Source organism: Sander lucioperca, chromosome 8 (genome assembly GCF_008315115.2).
Source record: "Sander lucioperca isolate FBNREF2018 chromosome 8, SLUC_FBN_1.2, whole genome shotgun sequence".
Lineage (NCBI taxonomy): Eukaryota > Metazoa > Chordata > Actinopteri > Perciformes > Percidae > Sander > Sander lucioperca.
Window position 1 is genome coordinate 12,274,424 of NC_050180.1, and position 21,039 is coordinate 12,295,462.

The 21,039-nt window shown below is 39.5% G+C and overlaps 1 protein-coding gene across 2 annotated transcripts in view; it reads left to right on the forward strand.

The window, feature by feature from the left end:
• The first annotated feature begins 9,656 nt into the window (after positions 1-9,656).
• Positions 9,657-21,039, forward strand: part of asic4a (acid-sensing (proton-gated) ion channel family member 4a) — a 90,799-nt gene continuing 79,416 nt past the window's right edge. Inside the window, exon 1 of one of the 2 annotated variants that reach the window (XM_031281657.2) lies at positions 9,657-10,682. In XM_031281657.2, the coding sequence (XP_031137517.1) occupies positions 10,107-10,682 (576 nt within the window). In that variant the 5' untranslated portion in view covers positions 9,657-10,106. The remainder of the gene's footprint in view (positions 10,683-21,039) is intronic. The other variant, XM_031281655.2, reaches the window with a different exon arrangement.

Sequence of the window (21,039 nt, forward strand, 5' to 3'; positions counted from 1 at the left end):
CTTCTAGGCAAGTCCCGCCCTACGAAGCAGGCCGATTGGTTGGGCTTAGGCATTGACCTTGAGTGGTTAAGGTATGATAGCTGATTGGTCAGGGAATAGGACCTGAAAAAAATCGGGTTACGTCACCTAATGTAAGCATGGACGCATGGCCAATAGTAGCGTGTGAATGCTATTGAAGGGCGGGTCTTGCCTAGAAGTTGCGTGGGTTCCATAATAAGGCGTTGTAGAGGCATGCAGGAAAAACTACGTTAAGCACAGAGATGGGCTCACATGGTAGGAACTAAAAAATAATAAGATTTTGTAACGCAATGTGTAATGTTCTAATTGTTAAAATGGATTTTATAAAATTGGTATCGAAAAAAGTATCGATTAGGAACCAATATCGAAGTCACAGTATTGGTATCGGTACAGTTATCAAAACGTTTTGAACCCCCAGTCCGTCACCCCTGGGACGTATTCAACACACAAGATATAACATGTAAATTAATAAGCTTCGGATGTGCTAGTAAGCTTTCTCCATTTGGAGAAACAGAGCCAGATTAATATCAATCTTCTCATCCCACTCTCGAAAAGAAAACATTGACTATTATTTTAATATCACGCATTCAGGCTAGTGTTTGCCTGTGTGTTAGCCTCCCTCCTGACTGCAAGACTTAAAAACAATGTAGTAGTTATTTTCTGTATGGTATACTGTAATTCTGTAGGTTTCTAACGGATCTGTTCCCAGCTTCAGTCAACTCTTAAATACCTACCAGTTGTGTATCCTCCTTATACCAGTGGTTCCCAACCTTTTTTCCTTGGCGCCCCCCCTACTTATGTCTAAGAAAAGCTGAGCCCCCCCTCCGAAACCGAAGTTGAGGTAACTCTCGAGATAGAGCCTTACTTTCTTTTTTGATACAGAGGAGTTATCAGCACTTTTACGTTTCTCCGCCATGTTTCATTCATAAAATAGTGATGCCGTGGCGGCAGGAAAAACGAGGATGATAGCAGTTAGCAGCTGACCTGATGACAGCAAGGTCCCAGGTTAAGAGGTCCCGGAGGTTTGGCCTACCAAGTAGCCTGCCTACAATTTTAAGCGAGAACAAAAATATATAGTTTTTATACAGACTTTTGTATACATTATATATTCTAGTGTATTATCATAATTTGTTTAACATGTGCAAATATTTTTTTTTTACCTCAACCTCAAACCAGATAAAGACTTGCGCACCCCCTCTAATCTTTTCCGCCCCCCTGAGGGGTACTATGGCAGCCCGCTCAGAAAACCTGACACCATGAACTCTGAAAAGAGAAGCGAGACTGTGTTTTTTATTAAGAAGCTGTAAGAAAGTAAGCTCATTTATTATTTATAATAAAGTACATGTATTGTACTGTTGTATTGATGTTTCACAAGAATGTTTTTTGGGCAGAACATATTCAACTGGTGACATTTAGCTTTTGTTCCACTTGCTTATGAGAAAGAGAAGATTTCTTTTATTTTTCCATGCGGGGGTCAGTTTAGAGAACTAAAAATGCACTTTAGAAGGAGAAAGCAAAGTCTCGCCTCAGTTAACTGCTTTGCTGCTGTGGCATTCAGCTATAAAGGCAGATCCCTGCTATTTTGGAAGTCGATTATTGGGTGCCCTTTGTCAACAGGCAACTTTTTTTAAATTCAGAGTTTAGATCAATAACTTTACATGTACTTCCATTTATTTTATAGTTTCAAGTCATTCTGTAGAAATCATTGACATTCATCAGGTGACAGGAATAAGACAAGTAAATGCCAAATTCAACCCTCTTCATGTTCTGACACATATCTCAAACCTCTGGAGAGGTTATGGCATGCCCAATTTGTTTTAACTCCAGCAAGTGACACAGTGGTCAATATTCATAACTTTTTTTTCTCTGTTTTGCATATAAATATTGAGGGTGTGTGCATGAGTAATATGTTGCATTGGCAAATAAAGCAGCGTGCTGTGTTTGGACTTGAAGAGAAGTGATCCTCAGGGCTATAAAAGAAATCACTGAACCCTGCTCTTTGTGCTCATGTGCAAAGCATGGCAATTCCTCAGTCCACTGCACAAGCTTCCCAAATTCCCTTTGGGCAGTGTGTTCTTACATATAATGAGTACACATATGGTCCTTCAGAAGATAGTACAACCTTAATAATGAGAGCTCTCATTGGGCAGTGAATCCTCTGACTTTCATCTACTATTATAACATGCTAGCAGAAATTGTGTTCGCAAAGGCCAAACTAAGCTACTGAACCACACCATGTCCAATCTCAGCATTAATACAAGCTGATATGATACCTAGAAAGCTACACCAGTAATTTCAGCATTTTCATGGTGATGAAAGCTACTGTAAAACTCAAGTGTTCTGAATTTCCGAACTGGTTAGTGAATGCCTTCAAATCCACTTCTGTAGTTTCACCGTGGAATCCGCCTAATCCAAAATCACAAATGAACAGACATTTAGGCTATGTGGGTTCGCATGAGCATGTTGATCCCTCACCATGTGTGTGGTCATGATGTTTCACCAGGCCCTATTATTTGATATAAACAGTTTTCTATGGACTGGACATTATTTTTATTCTTCTTATTTCTTTGCCTTAAAGCTTTAGTGCGTAACTTTTTTTTATATTAATGAATGTCCGTTACATTCAAGCCATTGCCAAATGAGTTGCTACAAAGCTAATTAAGACTTTCAGCTTCACACACCTCTCTCTGTATTTCGCAGTATGGCTATGTTTAGAAATTGTTGTCGTCTGGCAACTTTCGTGCGCAGAAGCTCGAGTGAAGATAATTACCTCTTCTGAAGAGCCTATCATGTTTTTTAATCCTCCGTGTCCTCTTTGGTTACAAGCAACTACATGGAGGAGTGGTGGGGGCGCATGCCCGATCACAGAAGGCTTGTATCATGTGGATGCAACAACAGTTTTGTGGTCATTACTTACAATTCCTCATGGGGGCAACAGAAACTACGAAATTGATGAGCATATAATCTTAGAATATGTTCAGTCTTAAACTTCTACATCATTTCAAGGAGGGATGTTCATTATTTTCTCTGAAAACAGTACATTGGTTTAGGGGTGGAACAGTACACAGAAGTCACGGTTCAGTTCATACCTCGGTTCAGACATCACGGTTTGGTTCGGTTTTTTGAACAGTACAGTATGCATCACTTTGACCAGAATAGCAAGTTATGGTGTTCACTAACCACATAAGGTACCTTGATATACTGTAGGTAGTTGAGTGATTTTAGTTATGTACAGTAAAGCCAGCCCTTCTAATTGTCCTGTACCTTCAGCTGAAGGGAGGGACAGTAAAACGGCAGTAGAGCGGGTAGTCGGAGTCTGTTACATCTGTGCATGCTCCCAGCGTTAGGGTGAAGGAGGTGAGTTTAAACAAATTAAGAGAACAAGAGATCGAGAGAACAATAATTTTGGCAACTGTATGTGAAATTTTGGGGACGGTGTGTTTGTGATGACAAACTAGAACAAGCATAGAGAAAAAGCAAATAGGCCTACTGTAGTTGCATATAACAGGGCCAAAGCAATAGTTCCATATGCCATGACTTGCTTGAACTGACTTGTCAACCTGTCAATATACAATCCTTTGAATGTGCAGTTTTGAATTGAGAATGTCTGTCATTAATGAAAGTCTGATCTTTTTTTTATTTGGTTCAGATATGACCATCAAACAGACCGTTGAGGGTGTTGGTGGGGCACTACCGTGTCATATGTGCAGATCTGAGAGGCCTGATATTATAAATGGGCTTTAGGGGGCATAGATGTCATCCCCTTTGAATTCAATTTACAGTTTACCCGGTGATGAAGATGGCTTTTTGCATTTGCAGGGCTCTTTGTCACGGCTTATGTGTGCATATCTGGGCGTGCATGGATTTCTTGTGAACAAGACAAAAATGTGCTTTGATTTGAGCACAAGCAAATGAGGCTCAGAAACTGCAGACATTTCCATCACAACATAATTATACTGAATAGCCTTCAGTGTACAAAGTTCTATCCAGAGCAGGTACATCTAAGCGAAAGAAATGACATTGATTTAAGATAAACTATTACATTAATTGTAGTAATGGATGAAGGTATGAAGCAGAGGGCACAGTTTAAACGTGGGCTCTTAATCTTATAACATGCAAAAGTGGGCTCTAGTTATCAGATGGAGATTAAGAAAAAAAAACAATGAAAGGCTTTGTGAACACAGACCTTAGTGACTTAATTTACTCAAGTACCCTTCAGTACCTTTTCTCATTAGATTGCAACAGTACAATTTAAAGTTTCCTCTCTTAGCTCAAGGAAAAAAAGAGCAAATATCAGCCTCCACAATTCCACATTCGAAATATCGAGAAAAACAAGAAATACAATATTTTGTGGCTTTTATGCAAATATGACATTTCCCCTGCTGGTTCCAAAGAGCCAAGTTCTCTGTTGACCACAGATACCTGCCTGTGTTACTGCTGAGGTAGCAGCAGCCTTTGTTGCATTGAGTCTTCATTATTTGTTATCAACACAATAATACCTGTCAAATAGAAATTAAACACATGCAAGTCTAAAAGTTGTGCTGCTCTGTGTACCAAATCAATGGGAAGTATATGTCAAATCTATCAGTGGGCAGGCCTATCTCGTGGCTGCACCTTCGGGATTGAATTGCAGTGCATGTCTAGCTTCTTTTTTTTTCATTCAGTGTTATTTAAAATAGATTAAGCATAAAAGTATAGTTCTAATATACAAAATAACAATTCCAATGTATCTTAATGCTGTAACTTTACATCTCTCTAATATGTGTGTGTGTGTGTGTGTGTGTGTGTGTGTGTGTGTGTGGGGCTCATGAACCGTTTATCCAATCTACTTCACACTTGGTTTCCTGGGTACCCGATTTGGAGCAGTTTGGACAGCATTGGATATTGGATATTAATAAACTGTGAATTAAACGACCAAACAATAAAGGTTGGGGAAAAAATGCCCTTCACAATAAAAGCCCAGCTTAATTTCACTCAGATCATTTCGCTCATTTCAAGAGGAAACTCAATAAAAAGATATTTTTGCCGACACTAGATATCAATCAAAAGCCAGACACTATATTGTATTAAATTGCTGTGAGCTGTAAATTCACCAGTTCTAAGCACACAGCAGAAGATAATGTCATCTCGGAGCTGACCAGGCAAAGAGAGGTTTCTTCCTCACTCAGACTCACCCTGGGTCCGGTTGTTGTAAGTGGGCTGCTAACTTAGGCTATAACACTAATCACATTACCATTGGCAAAATTCCACCGCGAATCGAATCCATTCTTCAACGTGAATCGTCAAGCCGAGCCTGTTTGGAAATTAACACCTCTGCTGAAGTGTTAAATTCATTAACGATAATAATGACAATACGAGACAGCACCGCCGTCATTAAACACTGACTGTCTACATGCGATATCGTTGACGAAAAAGACAACACTAACATGTAATTAAACAAATACTCTTTGTTTTGTGATATCATTTTGTGATATTTTGTTAGTAAATCTGAATCTGCAACATTCTTCTGAAGTAAACGTAGTAAGTCAGTAGTAGGCTATACAATGTAGTTGCATATGAAGTGCTTTAGGGTCCTTCTGTAAGTATTTTTGGGGTACAATGGTTCTGGAGAATGCTACAAGTAGCAATACCACAGGCCAAGCAATTGGCCCGTTCCAAACAGGCACATTTTGAACGGGCACTGTACCAGTCACTGTAAATGTGTGATATGCATTTCTCTGTTTAAATTTAGAGGATTAGCAAAACATTTGCAAAGCAATCAATCAAAATTATGAATTGACTAATAATTGACTGCTGACAGTTTTAATTAAGTTTGTTATTCACATTCAAAGTATGAGCTGCAGTGTTCAGCCAATTAATGATTTAAAATATCCCTGCCAGCAGCTTTTTGAAGGACATTTGCAATAATTTCACCAAGCTGAAAGTAAATAGTCATTCTTGACCATAGCTTTAAATTCCATTCCGTCCAGATATTTTCCAGCATGTTATCACATTGCAGTAACATAAGACATTTCAGAGCAAACATCAACCAGCATATCATCACTAAAAAAATGTGTCCAGTCAAAGACACTTTATTATTCGTAATATCTCTTTAATATGTGTTTTATCTGTGACTTAATTACTGTGTTTAATTGATGATCCATGGGCAAAACTACCTTCAGCAGCACACACATTTTTAAAGATGATTAAAGAAAATGTTCATCTGAGGAATACTGTCAAGATAATTCACTTTAGGCCTGCACTTTTTCATCATTTGTGGTTTTGTATCTATCCAACACTATAAACTCACCACGCTTGTTCAAGTTCAGGTGAGATTTACCTCCAAATGTACATGTAATCTTTCTAATCATTCAATACATAACAAAGCTTGTTGGAACAAATATCTAAGTCCACCTCTCGGGTCCACCTACAGTACATGCTTTTTCCAGAGCCTTCAACTACAACAGAGGATGGAACATTTTCAGATGCAGTTTAAAGTTAATACGCAAACCTTGAGTTAAGAATTTTTTGCCGCTAGTAAGGCTCTGGACTTCGGGTCTACTGTTTGATTATTAGAGTCCTTGCTTGCAGAGTGAGAAGCACATTGTTGTTATTGTATGTCATTGTTTTCAACAACGAAACACAGTTTAGCAGCTCTCAATATGACAGTTAAATGACAGACAAACAGAAATATAAAATTGAAATACTAAAATAGAAAATAACAACAAAATAGAAAATTGAAATAGTAAAATATGAAATAACAAAATATAAATTTAAATAGTAAAATATAACTATCAAGATAAATAAACACGATGAGGTGGCACTATATACATAATGTTATTATTATTATTATTTATGTATTTTAAATATGAAAACTGTTTCCAGTACCGCAACTTTTACAGTCACAGACATCAACCTCTTGCCACAAGCCTCCTTTCTTTTATAATGTAAAAATCGAACCCACAGAAAATACACTTTTGACTCTTAATTGATAGACGTGGAGAGCACTGTCAGACTGTCATTTATTGTCATAGAAACTGAAGGCTGAATGCTTCTTCACTCTGCCTCTTATAACTTAATGTTTTTCCTTTAATTGAATTGAATTTAAACACTGTGTACACATCATGTGTAGGTACTTGTGCTGCCTCTCACATGGTACAAATACTAAAGTAATACTTTTCCATGTTTGTCTCACAAGTTTCTATTTACACACGATTATCCAGCTCGTATGGTTTTTGGCCAGTTAGTCTTTTGGAGTCTTGTGCAAATTAGGTTTCCTGGCAGATGCTGCCTCTTTAGGGCACAGGTTGCTGCAGGTAAAAACTCTGGGCTTCAAACCACTAAGAGACTGGCCCCACAATTGGAGCTGGTCAATGAAGGGTTTCAGGTTCCATGATATGCACTGAAATTGTCTTTCAACCAAAGCAAACACACTTTTCTTCAGAACGTTTTGCCTTTACTACTATAAATGACATTTGCTTACCAATAGGGGAAAATAAAATGCTGTATTGATTTTGATTAATAGTTCAACATATACTGTATGCTCACTCTTATAGATAGCCCTGTTAAAAACAGAAACTTATTGGCAGGAGACCAACATAATGTCCTGTTTTCACAGCATGTTTTCCAAGAACTCAGGAACCTTTACTGTGTACTAAATGGAGGAACAAGGGTCTAAATTTAGTTCCTTTGCTTTAGTTCCTGAACCCAAAAAAGTCCCTGTTCCAGGGGAAGCACTTTCGGATACAACCATCAGGACAGAGTTAGCAGGGCTCAGTAGCTGTTTATTACCAAATATCTTAAAATTTTGAGCTTAGTATTTTCCATCTTCTGTTCCACTGTACCCTGTGGTGTTTTACTCAATAATAAATTTATTAGATTCTGGTTCAAAATATGTAAAATTATATTTGAAAGTATCTACAAACACTTACACTGTACACTGTAGTTTACATCAAAGCAACAATTGGCACACAGAGACATCCAATAGATGGAGCTTTTGGACGAGATGATAAAACTGTCAGCCTGTTCTCTCAGGAAGACATCATCCGTCCACATCTTAAAACTACTTTGACTTTTCAATAAACCTTGTATTTGAAAAGGAGAAAATCACTTAGAGATCATGACATTCATAAACTATATAACGTTTTAATGCTACGGTTTTCATGCTACCGGTACTTATAGTTGTATTAGAAGTTAGTTAAGTTAAAGCCCTACAAAAACCCTATTTGTAATGTAAATGTTCCTGCAAAATGAGACATTATTGAAACTTGAAGGTCAGCAACATTTAATCAATTGTATCTCATTTTTAGTGCATCAAACACAAAACAGACCTGGGCTTTGGAGTGTTATTGGCTCTGACAAACAAACATAATGCCATGCACTACTTGAATGGTTTTCATCTGCCAGATGTGCCTGCGTGTTTTTTATTCACATTTGGTATTTAGTCATGGCGTGGACTGTGAGCTTTCATTTCCTCTGTGAGACTGTAAATAAGCCCAGCATCCTCTGGGAGTGACTACATAAAACACTCTGTGGTTAGCAGACCTTAGTGCCTGCCAGAGGCATAGCTAAACCATGGACGCTTCACTTCCATCGAATAAAGGCAATAGCCTAGATATCTCTGTTTATCTAGCAGAAAAACACACCATCAAAAGACAATCCTACTATATAAAAAAAAGTATAAAAAGCAAATGTCTGAGTCATTTCAACGACAAAAAAACAAAGAAAAAAGGCAGTTACAGTAGGTGATTTTGTTACATTGTTGTTACATTGTTATTTAACCAGCCAACGAGATTCAGTATACAATTTTAGTCGGATTTAGATCTGATTATTCTAAACATTTAGTGTTTGATTGTCATATGTTTTTCTTTTTTTTGGAAAGAAAACCAGATTTCTTTTGTACCCTTATTCGTTCTGTCTTTTGAGTAATGCATTTCTGATGCCTGCTCGGACTTGACTTGGCACGTGTGTTTGTAGTGGTTGAATTCACTTTTAAATATTCCTTTTCTCTAGAGGTCCCAGCCCCTTGTGATGTGAATGTGACCCGCATGACTAATTCCATTTAAAGGGGAATAACATGCATTAGGGCTCTCACTTTTCTGCCTCGCATTTGCATAATTTTGTTTGGCAACTTGGAAAAGGGCTATTAACAGCACTAAGACACACACTGTAAATGATAGGGACGGAAGCAGATCAGTACTTTATTTCAACATCTTTAGCAGCATTGGGGTCCAATACAGCAGCCATTCACAAATACAAATTTGTGCAAGAGTCTTGTGATGATACCATTAGTTCCTGATAAGAAAACACCGTTGTACTACCTATCTAAGTCTCTGACAGACACGTTCGCTCGATCAATAGTCTTTTACTTTTTTGTTGCAAAGACAAGATTGATTGCCAGGAGTCGATCAATTCCATTTCTCACACTCCTCATTATTGTTTAAATTAGGCATGTTCCAGAGACCTTATTGAGGGTGGCAATAAAAAGTGATGACCCCCTGCGATGCACATCAAACACCGGATGTTTGGCTGAACAATCTTTGACACCAACTTTATACAGGTCAAGAAGTGGAACCGCCATCCAAACAAGCGGATTAAACAGGAGGGGGGCTTTCTGCGGGAAGCGCTGGGATGACCGGGGGAAGTTGCAGCTCGCGCCAGTGAGGAGGAAATAATCACAATGTTACCTTCTCATGAATTATTAAGTACCCTGTGCCTATTTCAGTCCGACTGAAAATGCTGCATTTTCATCTGTGGGTCTGAGGCAGTGTGCAAGGGTGTTTTTTTTTATTTGACAGCTGTATTACTGCTGATAAGCGAGACTGTGAGCTGATCAAGTAGTGAGACAAGCGTTCAGAGCAGTAGCAGCACAGCAGCAGCAGCACTCTAGTCACTAGGAGCCTGGCGGCAGAAGCAGCGGCAGCACTATCAGTCACAGCAGAGGCAGCAACGGCAGCAGCAGCAGCAACAAACTCTCTCCTGTCTTTTTCTCTTCTTTCTGGAGTTGTTTCCTGCGTAGAGGACAAAAAGCCAAGGAAGTAGGAGGGAAGTGATCCAGGGCTGATAGCTGCCATCAAAAACAAAAACAAAACGCAGACCTGGCTGCCCCCATGCCTATCGAATTTGTTTGCAAAATCAAATTTGCAGAGGAGGATGAGAAGCAAAAAATCAAGCAGGATGGGGACAAGGAGAGCCTGATCGAGGAGAGCTGCACACCTCCGGTTAAGGACTTGGCCAGGTTTGCTAACTCCTGCTCTCTTCATGGGATTAACCACATCTTTGTCTCTGGCCGCCTGGGCATCCGGCAGACTCTCTGGGCTCTTGCCTTTTTGACTTCACTGGTGCTGTTTCTATACCAAGCGGCTAAGTGTGCTATCTCTTACCTGGAGCACCCTCATGTCACAGCTCTGAATGAAGAGGCGACCCCAGAGATGGTTTTCCCTGCTGTGACCATCTGCAACATCAACCGCTTTCGCTTCTCCGCGCTCACCGATGCCGACATCTACCACCTGGCTAACTTAACAGGTCTGCCCCCCAAAAACAAGGATGGGCACAAACCTACTGATTTGATGTATCCTGCCCCTGACATGCAGGACATCTTCAACAGGACAGGACATCAGTTAGAAGAGATGCTCATGAGCTGCAATTTCAGTGGACAGAACTGTTCAGTCGAGGACTTCTCTGTGGTGAGTGAAAGTTTCTCAAAGTTCTGTCTCTGTCGGACTCTTATCTTATTACATTACTTCCTTGTGATTTATTGGCTTCATCAAAGCTTCTTGTATAAAACAAGTTCAGTAAAAGTAACATTTTCACATTTTAGGAAACAACAAATAACTTGTCTTGTTCATGCAAAACTACTTATAAGCATGAAAGCAAAATAAATACTTTAAGGCAAAGGCATGTACTCATCTCTAGGGGCCATTTGGTTCCCGCGATATATTTCTGCTTGCAAGATTCATGACTTTGGCTCAGTCGTTCAGCTGTATTTCTTCTCACTAAGTTCCAAGCAGTAACAGTGCTTCTCTTCAGCCGTGTGTTTCAGCCTGTAACCGAATCTATTATGTCAAAGAACAAAGGCTGCTCCCGAAGAGAAACAGAGAGCTGTCGTATGTGGTTGCGTACTTTTCCAAAGCAAACTGTGCTTTAATGCTGCCTCCAACTCCAGTAGCTGAGAGTGCATGGCAATAAAATTGTCATCGAAAATAGTCGAGTCTCTTGTTCCTCTCTTTTCCATCTCTCCCTATCGTTCCCCCGCTCTCTTTCTGACATTGGAGAGCAGCTGCTTTCTGCTCTCTCTCTCTCTCTCTCTCTCTCTCTCTCTCTCTCTCGCTCTCTCTCTCTCTCTCTCTCTCTGAGCTCTTGTACCTTTCAGGAGGGAAGGAGAAATGCTTCTTCAACGTTGTATTTCTATCTTGCTGTTAGGATTAAATATTTAAAGACAGACATACATGATTTTTGCATTAGCCAGATTGACTAAAAGGAATGAAACAATTTCCATGAGAGATAAAGTGTGCGTGTGTGTGTGCGTGTGTGTGTGTGAGAGAGAGGGGGATCAGAGAGGGAGAGTTTGTGCCTGTGTTCTGTGCACTATTTATTAAAGGCACTGTCCTTGCTCGAGATGGATTTCCCCATCTCTCCTGCAGGAATAGGAATATGCAATTGCTTTAGTGATGATAAAGTGCAGGTGTCAAGTCTTAATAGGGTATGTTGAACATTGAAATGCTCACCTTCCTGAGACCTAAAGATTCCGTCTTATCATAGGGATGGCACTACATTACCTCTGATGTGCCAAATTACAGCAAAGAAATAAAGACATTTCACTGCTTCTCAGTCAGTTTCTGTTACAGCGTAAGTTGAGTTTTTTTATATTTTACTTTGTTGTGTTTAAGGCAGCCCCTTACATGGAGATGTAAAATTAACTGTGCCTTGACAATGGGTCCCCCTCCAAAAAAAAATCTCAGTTGTTCTATCGGGGAAAAGAACATGTCATGCTCCTTGGGGAAGCCGAAAAGTTTGATGAAATTCACTCTGAAACAACAACATGACTCAAAAAGTTTATAATGTGCTTCTAGCACATTTGATGGCGATGTCCTCTGACACTTTGACACTCGGTCCTCCCTGAGTACATTAATTAGCAGACAATTCTGACATCCAGGAAATGTCTGTCCCATGTCAGTCTATGAAGCGTCCTATAGCTCTCTTTGGACACTGGGTGACTTCATCACAGATTAAGATCCTGTTAAAGGTTCCCGAAGCTGCTGTTTCCTCTCTGTCGGCGATGTGATCTGCATTTTCAGGGGCTGTCAGTTAGATTTGTTACAGGCTACTTGCTGCTTACAAGCATTACAAATCCCTACTCCGAGTCCTGGTGGGGAACAAAACAGTGCATAGAGTGGAAGGACTGGGAGCTTTGGGACCAGGCAGGAGAGCAGAATGTAAGAGTGCAAACTCAGTCACACCCGTTCACTCCTCTGTTTTTGTTTATGTGAAGTGTGTATTTTGTAACTACAAATCGCACATCATTTGTTACAGCAAGGCAGCCATTATTACAGTTGGTCTGCTATTAATCACATGCAAGCATGTACAAAGCCACATACACACACGTACAAAAGTCTCCTGCCTGCATCGGTCATTATTCGTCCTCTCATGGGGCCTTCCTTCAGGACCCGCTTCTTGTAATGTGTTTTTCTCTCGATTGATCATTCTGGGAGCTCCAGATGTTTCATTTTGGTAATAGCAACATGGATTTGGGGCTCTTGGGAAAATTGCATGATGAAATATATTTGAAATATTTTCTGACATTTCAGCTTCTAATGTAAAAAGCAATAGACCTCTGGTTAGCATTTTGTTTTATCCCGCAAAGAATTTCAAGTAAATCCTCACAATTTAGTTCACCATTGCATTTGAATGGTTAATTTAGGCAAAACACACCTCAAATGTGTGCTTTAAAATACTTTAATCACAAAAAAATCCTATCAACTATCCTATCTCTATTTTACGTTATTAGTTTATGACAGGAAATCATTAATTGGCTTCTGTGCTTTCACTGTTCAGAAGATTTAAATAAATACAAGTCTCAGGGCTCAAACAGAGAAATTTGTTTGCCCCTTTCCAGCATCGTGGACCGGGGTGATTATTTGACGTAGGTAATAAGACCATTCTTTATAATTAAAGATTACATTATTGACTTGGATTAATCACAGAAGATAAAGCTGATTCAACAAGCCATGAATAAATAGATTATTTTTCTTCCAGTCTAACTCTGAATAATTGTTCATCTATTGTGTTGTGCTGTCGCAGAGATGAGCAGCGAGCCCTTTGGCTTTTTTTAAACAGAGCTCTGAATTAGTTTGCTCTGACTCTCAGCTGTGTTTGCTGCTGCATTATCAGATTTTGCTCTCAGCAAGGACAGATCGCTTCTGCATATATCCATGGAGATAACTAAACAGCTATAGGGTGGCATGCGAGGCGAGCTATAAAATCCTGGGTTAACGGGGACAACACTGAGGAGCTCTCCACCTGCAATCTGTCATCACTTTGACTGAAGCCCCTATTGTGTGTTTTATAGATAATTGAAAGTTTAATAGTGTAAGCCATAGATGATGTTCAACCCCCCCTCCCCCTCACTCGTCCTATCCTTCATACTTGATGAAATCTTAAACCAAATTAGTTTCAATCATTACTGTGAACAAATGGCACAAAAGAGACATTATTGTGAGTTGATCTCAATGAGTGTACTGCCCTTGTGTGGTCCATCAGAAAAAAAGATATTGTGAGCAAAGGAAAAACATGTAAAAAGCCCAAATAGGAAAAGCAAATATACGAGCCGTGGGTACAGCATGCGCTTAAACCTAGAAGGCTGCACATAGAGTAGGGCAGCATTTGAGTGTGGCGTGCGTGAATTTTACCTATAGGGTTTGTATCAGCACTGTACAATATTAGACTTTGAGGTGCAAGCATACAGAGATGAGTCACCAAACCTACAACAATTGTGCTGAAGCCGTCCACAAATTTTATTTTTAACTTTAAGGTTCAAGATCGCACCACTTGTCGGTCTCTTACTCATTGTGTGGTTTTAGAGCATTTGTAAAGAGTGTGATTGTCCCTGTAGCCACAAGAAATAGATGCCTTGACTCTGATGTTGTCTGTGAGTCCAGTGAAAACTCCCATGCACAACAGGATTTCATTCTGTGTGTGTGTGTGTGTGTGTGTGTGTGTGTGTGTGTGTGTGTGAGTGTGAAAATGAGCTGTCTACATGTACAGATGACTGAGAGTGACATCCACCTCCCTAGTGGGTCTGCACACACCCCTTAACAGCCTACACACACTCTCTCGCATCTCGCCAAGCCACCCGCCTTCCCCCTGGTGGAGAGCGAGGAGTGTGGGAGCGTGAAAGTGACTGGCTATCGGGACCAGCTTCGTCTCCAACAGCCTGTCAATTAGCCGTCTACAGTTCCACTGCTGTGGGTGTCCCTGCAGCTTAGCATGCTGTCTGATATCTGATCCACACACCCAACCCTGGAGGCCAGCACTGAGCTTTATTACACCCCCTACAACCCAGAAACAAACTACACACACTGTCTTTTCCTCTTAATTTGACCCTTCTTGCAAAATGCAAAAAGAAATATCTGAACATTGATCCCATATCTTTCGAGGCCAAAGGGAGGACTGCTGCTTTTGCAACCCACTTCATTCCCACTGCACTCCTTCCCCGCCTTCTCCTCCTCCTATCAGAGGAAGATGAATTGCATTGCAATTGGTCGGCTGCACCTCCTGATACGCATCACCACTGTCTAATCAGATGAAACCCACCTGTGACCAGCCACTGGGTAACACCAATATGCAAACAGTTTATATTTGAGAAGATTTACCTTTTCCATCACTCCCTGAGCCGGTTTTAAAACCTCACTGTGCCACGGTTTGAAGCGCTCGGTTTGATGGGGAGAATCTCCAGCTCAGGGATGGCTTTTAACTCAACGATAAAGGCTTCAGATGTTGTGGTACCGCTAACCCCCCCCCCACCCAACCCCTGGGAGTCTTTTACTCACACCGACATTTGTCTCTTTCTGACAAGTCATACACCAAGCTGTTGGTAGTGTTAATGTGGCTACACACACACACACACACACACACACACACACACACACACGGACGTGTATTTAGAATGTGTATAGTGTAGATAGAATGCTTCCCCATATAAACACACACAGGTTTCATCACAGATTGAGAGAGTTGGCTCGCAAGATTGATCATGACTCTGGACTGGGTGCCCCTCCCTCTCTGCAGGATCAATACATCCTTCAGTCAGATTGCTTCCCTGCCCTTCCTACTCCAAGCTTGGTGTGACTAATTATCTTGTGCCTATGTTTTGGGCCTGTAGTCTCAGCTGCATTTGTTAATGCCACCAGAGTTGGTGAAGAATTTGATCTTTAGAACAAGATATCTGTTTGTTTTAGCGTATATCCAGCCCAAATCAATCAATATACACTGTCTACCTTTTCCCTAAAGGGTGCTGAGATTATCGAGCAACACGAGATGACTCACAGCTTTCACTGTGTGGGGATGGGGTGGAATGAGCGTTTTGATAAAGTGAAATCAAATTTGAAGTCAGATTGAAAAGTCAAAATAGAAGTTTTTCATATGCAGTTGATTGATGTTGAAGTGCCCCAAAACAGCACCGTCTGAATTAGGATCCACCTAATAAAGACCAAGAGGGAATTTTGATGGAGATTGCGTCCTTGGGCCTGATAAGAATACTCAGAAGTGTAACCAACTCAAAGAGTAATGAATTTGAATGAGTTTTGGCAAATGAAAACCATGGGCCTACATGTTGCTGGGCCGTGGGGTAATTGATATGTGTACGTTAGATTTCTCCTTTCTTGATTTCCATATGGCACATGTTCTCCACATTAACAGGGTTAATACATTGTTGTGGCATTTCCAAGTTAAGTCTGTCTATATTACCTGTTTTAAAAGGTTTAATTTGGTTTAGTGACCCTTATCAAACTAATACATCTCAACCTGACTCACAGCACTGCCCCCAATACCCGTATCAATCCCCTGGATTGTTTAAAAAATAATTATTTAACAATATCAGTGTATTTAGGAAAATATGTTGATCTCTGTTTGATTAAAGCTAATACATGATCTTAGTAGTGAGTATGCATTTTTCTCAAAAAAAATGAAGTAGACTTAAACTCCATTCTGTCACAATAAGGTTTTTTTTTAACAATTTACATTGATGATGAATAGCATTCACAGTACACGCTAACTATGATAATGAAAGCCTTTGGCTGAGCACACTTTAGATGCACACTTTTCTCTTAGCTGCCAATGTGAGCTTTTTATTTTGTCATGTTTCCCAGTCTCTGAATACATTAGCGGAAATTCCTCTGAAAAATTAACCAAGCTTGCTTTTAGGCCACCACCACATAATGGGTTCGTGCTTCTTCATTCCCCTTGCTGGTACGGTTTAATTACTTTGGGAGAGATAGCACATGCAGGAGGTGGACAAAATATTAGGGACACCTTACCTTACAATGTATAGAGATGTTTTTGTTAATGAAAACTAAACTTAAAATTTAGAAATCCATTTTGTTTATTAACAGTAAAGCATGTTCATAATAATGATGAAAACTGAAAGGTTACAGTAGTACAAACAAAATCTTTGAATTTTCATTTTTTTTATTATTTTAAATGCCTATGTCCAACTGAACAGAAGACATTTCCAATATGTATCACAAAAGGAGTGTACATTTGAAATCATGGATTTGAGCCACCAATTTAGAGGTTTCAAACGAGAGAGCAGTGCGTGGGATCATTTTGAGTTCATACCAGAAAGTATCACACTTAAGTGCTTAATGTCTTCTGGCAGCCATTTGTGAATTTGAACTAAAAGGGAAAACAAGAAAAAACTAAAAACACACCTCAATTTTCACTATAAAGATGTGTTACAACATGTTATGGGGTGAAATACCAAAGGATAGCTAACAATACCAGAACTAGCATGAACGAGAGAAATGCGGTTAATCCAACAATGTAACATAATGCTTCAATACAGCTGCTGTGGTCTGAACAGTCTGCAGAATACTGTGGTGACGTTATACTTTATGTTAAATCAGGGATGTCTACCAGATTATGTGAAGCCATGATAATAATGAGTGGTGTGCAAGTTTGTTTTAACTTGTTTAATTCCAAATTGAGGTACAACTAAACTAGAATACATTTTTCTGACTAAAATAAGGCAGAAAACTCAAATAGATGTGGTCAAAAGCTCAGAATACTGAACTAGGAGGGTGAGGCTGTGTCATATCACCTCTTTATTGCAAGAACACCATGAACACCTTACAATCTATTGTTTGGTATCCCCACACCAAACAGATTTAAAATGTAGAAACCATGGGCAGTGTGACTTGGATGAAAATGTTATTCAGCTACAATTCAGCCCATGGAAATAGCAAACAGCACAAATGTCATAGTGAATATTTACCCCGGGCATAGTCTGAACATGAAAGCCTTGTCTGTCCGCTTGGCTGGACACTTGGCCCTTATTCTGAATTATGTCTCATGTCACACACTTGCCTGTGCCGCTTTTTTGAGTTTGTTTGTTACCCCACAAACAAGCTTTTTAACATCCCTTTCCTGTCTATTTTTCCCTCTCTGGCTACATTACTGTTGGTTATAGTTATGCAAACAAGGATTGAACTGTAGTACATAAACACTATGGTGTCAAGAACGGTGCGATATTTTGTCTGAGTCTATATGATGTTGTGGTGTAAACCACCTGGACAGGCCTTCCTGTATGATGACATTTGGCATACCCTGTGGCTTCCTCTTGGGAGATGCGTGCAATGGTTTGTCACATGGCTTCAAGGTTGGGTCAGCAGCAAGTGCACCAAACACATTTCTTTGTCCACTGTAATGTTAATACCGACTGAAAATACCTGACATTTTATATTACTTAATAATGTACACCAAGCTTATGGAACAATATGCTATGAATAATTCAAGTTATTGCCCTCCTAATGTCGCTCCCACTGGCCATCATTGAGGCCATTTTTTTGAGGAGGGACCCTGGTTATGTTTTTATACTGTTTTTGTAAAGCTAAGAGGAATCAATAGCAGAAAACATTTCAAAGCAATTTCAAATTTAATTTCCCTTTTTTACTATTATAATACTATAATACTATTAGCAGCTGCCTGTTACACTCGTCAACTCGAGCTAGCTGTTAGCTACTCATCTAAAATAACATGAGGCCTACATAAACAATGTAGTTTTCAGTATTTACTATATGTTCTTTTTTAAACAGCAAAAAGACACAACCCACTCACTCTTTATCAAAATGATATATCTTCCTCGACAAAACCATCTTTAGCAAGTGTTAATACAATGCCCTGGAGCACAGAGAGCATACTAACCAGACAACAGCCAAGATGTCTTTTTTGTTGTTTCAGTAAGAATTCAGTTGTGTCAATGTCAATTAGCTACAGTTGTAGTTCATTTTTTTGTCATCGGTTATTGACTTAAAGTTCTGCTTGCTACAGCGTGATAAGACACTTAATTATATAAGTTTTAATTAAGATTGCAACTTTTTACACTTTCCCTTTTCTTTGCACTTTCTGCCTGTCTTTACAATAATGAATTTTAGAGCCATATTATAGCGATATTATAGGCCGATATTAGGCATTATCCAAACTATCGGTATCGGCGTTTACAATGTCCGATAAATGAATATTTAAAAAATTAAATAAAAACAGACGAAACACCCTTCAACCATGTTATGAGTGTTGGCGTTCCATAGGTTGTCCACCAGAGGGAACTCTACAACGTCCCTGTTGGCAACACTCGTGTTTAACCCTTTAAGTTTCATATCTTAAGTTAGTATTTTTATTAGGGCTGTCAGCATTAACGCGATAATTGCGATGCGATTAAGGGCCGAGCATAACACGTTAATTTTTTTTAATCGCATTAATCGCATGGCGCAATTTATTAGCTTATTTTCACTTCACTCAGCTTCGCGTCGTGCCTAACAGGCTACTATTTTGACCCTTTGCCGCACTTTGCCATACTTCCTCGTAACACATCCTGCTGCTGCAGGCTGCAGGCATGAAGGGATAAAGACAGAAGCTACACAATCTGAATGGTGCTTTTTATTTTCCAAAACTCCCGGATGGGTCGAAAGCCATATGCACATTGTGTAAAGCCGAATTAAAATATCACCGAAGCACGTCAAGCTTGAGCTACCACCTACGAGCTAAGCATAGTACAGTTAACATGACTCAGGTTGATGCTAGCAGGCTCAGGCAAAGCACTATTTTGGAGAGTGCTACTAGTTGCCGACCTGAGGATGAAACCAAATCCAAAAAAATTACTACCGCTCTTGCAATATGGGTGCCAACTAACTGCAGACCTGTCAGCATCGTAGAAGACTTGGGTCTTAAAGACTACGGTTGGCATGTTCTGACCCGTCTTTTACGTTGCCGTCGAGGGGGACAGTAGTTTCACGCACGCATACACAGCCTGTATGACACGGAGAAAGCAGCCAAACTGGAACTGCTGTAAGGTGCTGCAAACGCTGTCTCATTAACCGGTGATCACTGGATGTCAGTGAGTAATCAAAATTATTTAGGAGTTACTAAACACTATATTGACTCTAGATTCAAATGTGTGACTAGATTCACACATTTTTCTTTTGTTTACAGTAAATAAATAAATAATAAACAAATACAAATCTTAAAATCAAGTTCATAAAGTCACTTTTTTTGCATTCATTTGATTTCCAATCAAGATACACTGGTAAGAATTGCTTTCCATTGTTAATATGTACTTAAAAACAGTTCTGAAATGCAAAATAATAGAATTTTAATCATGTGATAAAACATGCAATTAATCGCGATTAACTATAGAAATTCAGCGATTAATCGTGATTAGAATTTGTATACATTTTATTTATCAGAACTTTAATATATTTTCCTTATTTATATGTTCCTCTATTCTGTTGTGACAATAAAACAATCATGTTTATTTTTAAGCTGCATTATCAAATTATTTTAGTGAGGACTCCAAATACAAATAACTAATGTTAGGGAAATCTGTTTATCTTTTGTTACGCGTTTCTGGATTTTTTTTTTTTAATATATATTGGCCGATATATCGGAATATCGGATTTTTAAATCACCAAATATTTGTATCAATATTGGCCTTAAAGATCCTTTATCGGTCGGGCTCTAATGAATTTGCTCTTTCTTTATTGTTTCACACTTCACAATTGGACACAGGCCTGAAATACAGTGCACCACACTCCCTAGACATATAGATATTGTATCACTCTACATGCAAACCTTCATTATAAATCTACCTTTTTAACCAACATCGGTAACCTCCCTTCCTCTCAAATGTGTTATGTCCACGCCTTGTTTGTGGACTGTAAATCTTTCAACTGATGTTGGCAGCTTTGTCATCAGACCCTGTCAATGTTGACAAAACACTTGACCTTCAGGTGCAGTGAAATGTCAACTGATTTAGCACAGCCCGTTTGAATTGCCACCACTCATGTTGTCATCCAAGTGCTGCATTTTGGTTAGGAATTGTCTGAGCAAATGCATTACATGCTTAAAGCAGGAACACCCCGCCCAACTTGAGTCCTAATATCATTTGGACACAGCATGTGTGTGTGTGTGTGTGTGTGTGTGTGTGTGTGTGTGTGTGTGTGTGTGTGTGTGTGTGTGTGTGTGTGTGTGTGTGTGTGTGTGTGTGTGTGTGTATGTGTGTGTGTGTGTGTGTGTGTGTGTGTGTGTGTGCGTGTTGTAAAGAATATGACAATGGATGACTATGCATTGCATGGTATTCTTTAACTTGTATACCAATTTGTTGGTCTTATAAATGTGAAACAGCTAGGCCTGTTTTGCCCTGCATAAAAGAGATACTAGATTTATGCCCTACAAATCTTTGAAGTGGCATTCATCCTGAAAACCCTGCTTTTATCCAAAATGAGTGAAGCCATGCTGCACTGAGCTTTTGCAAAGCTAAAGATGGCATTGTGG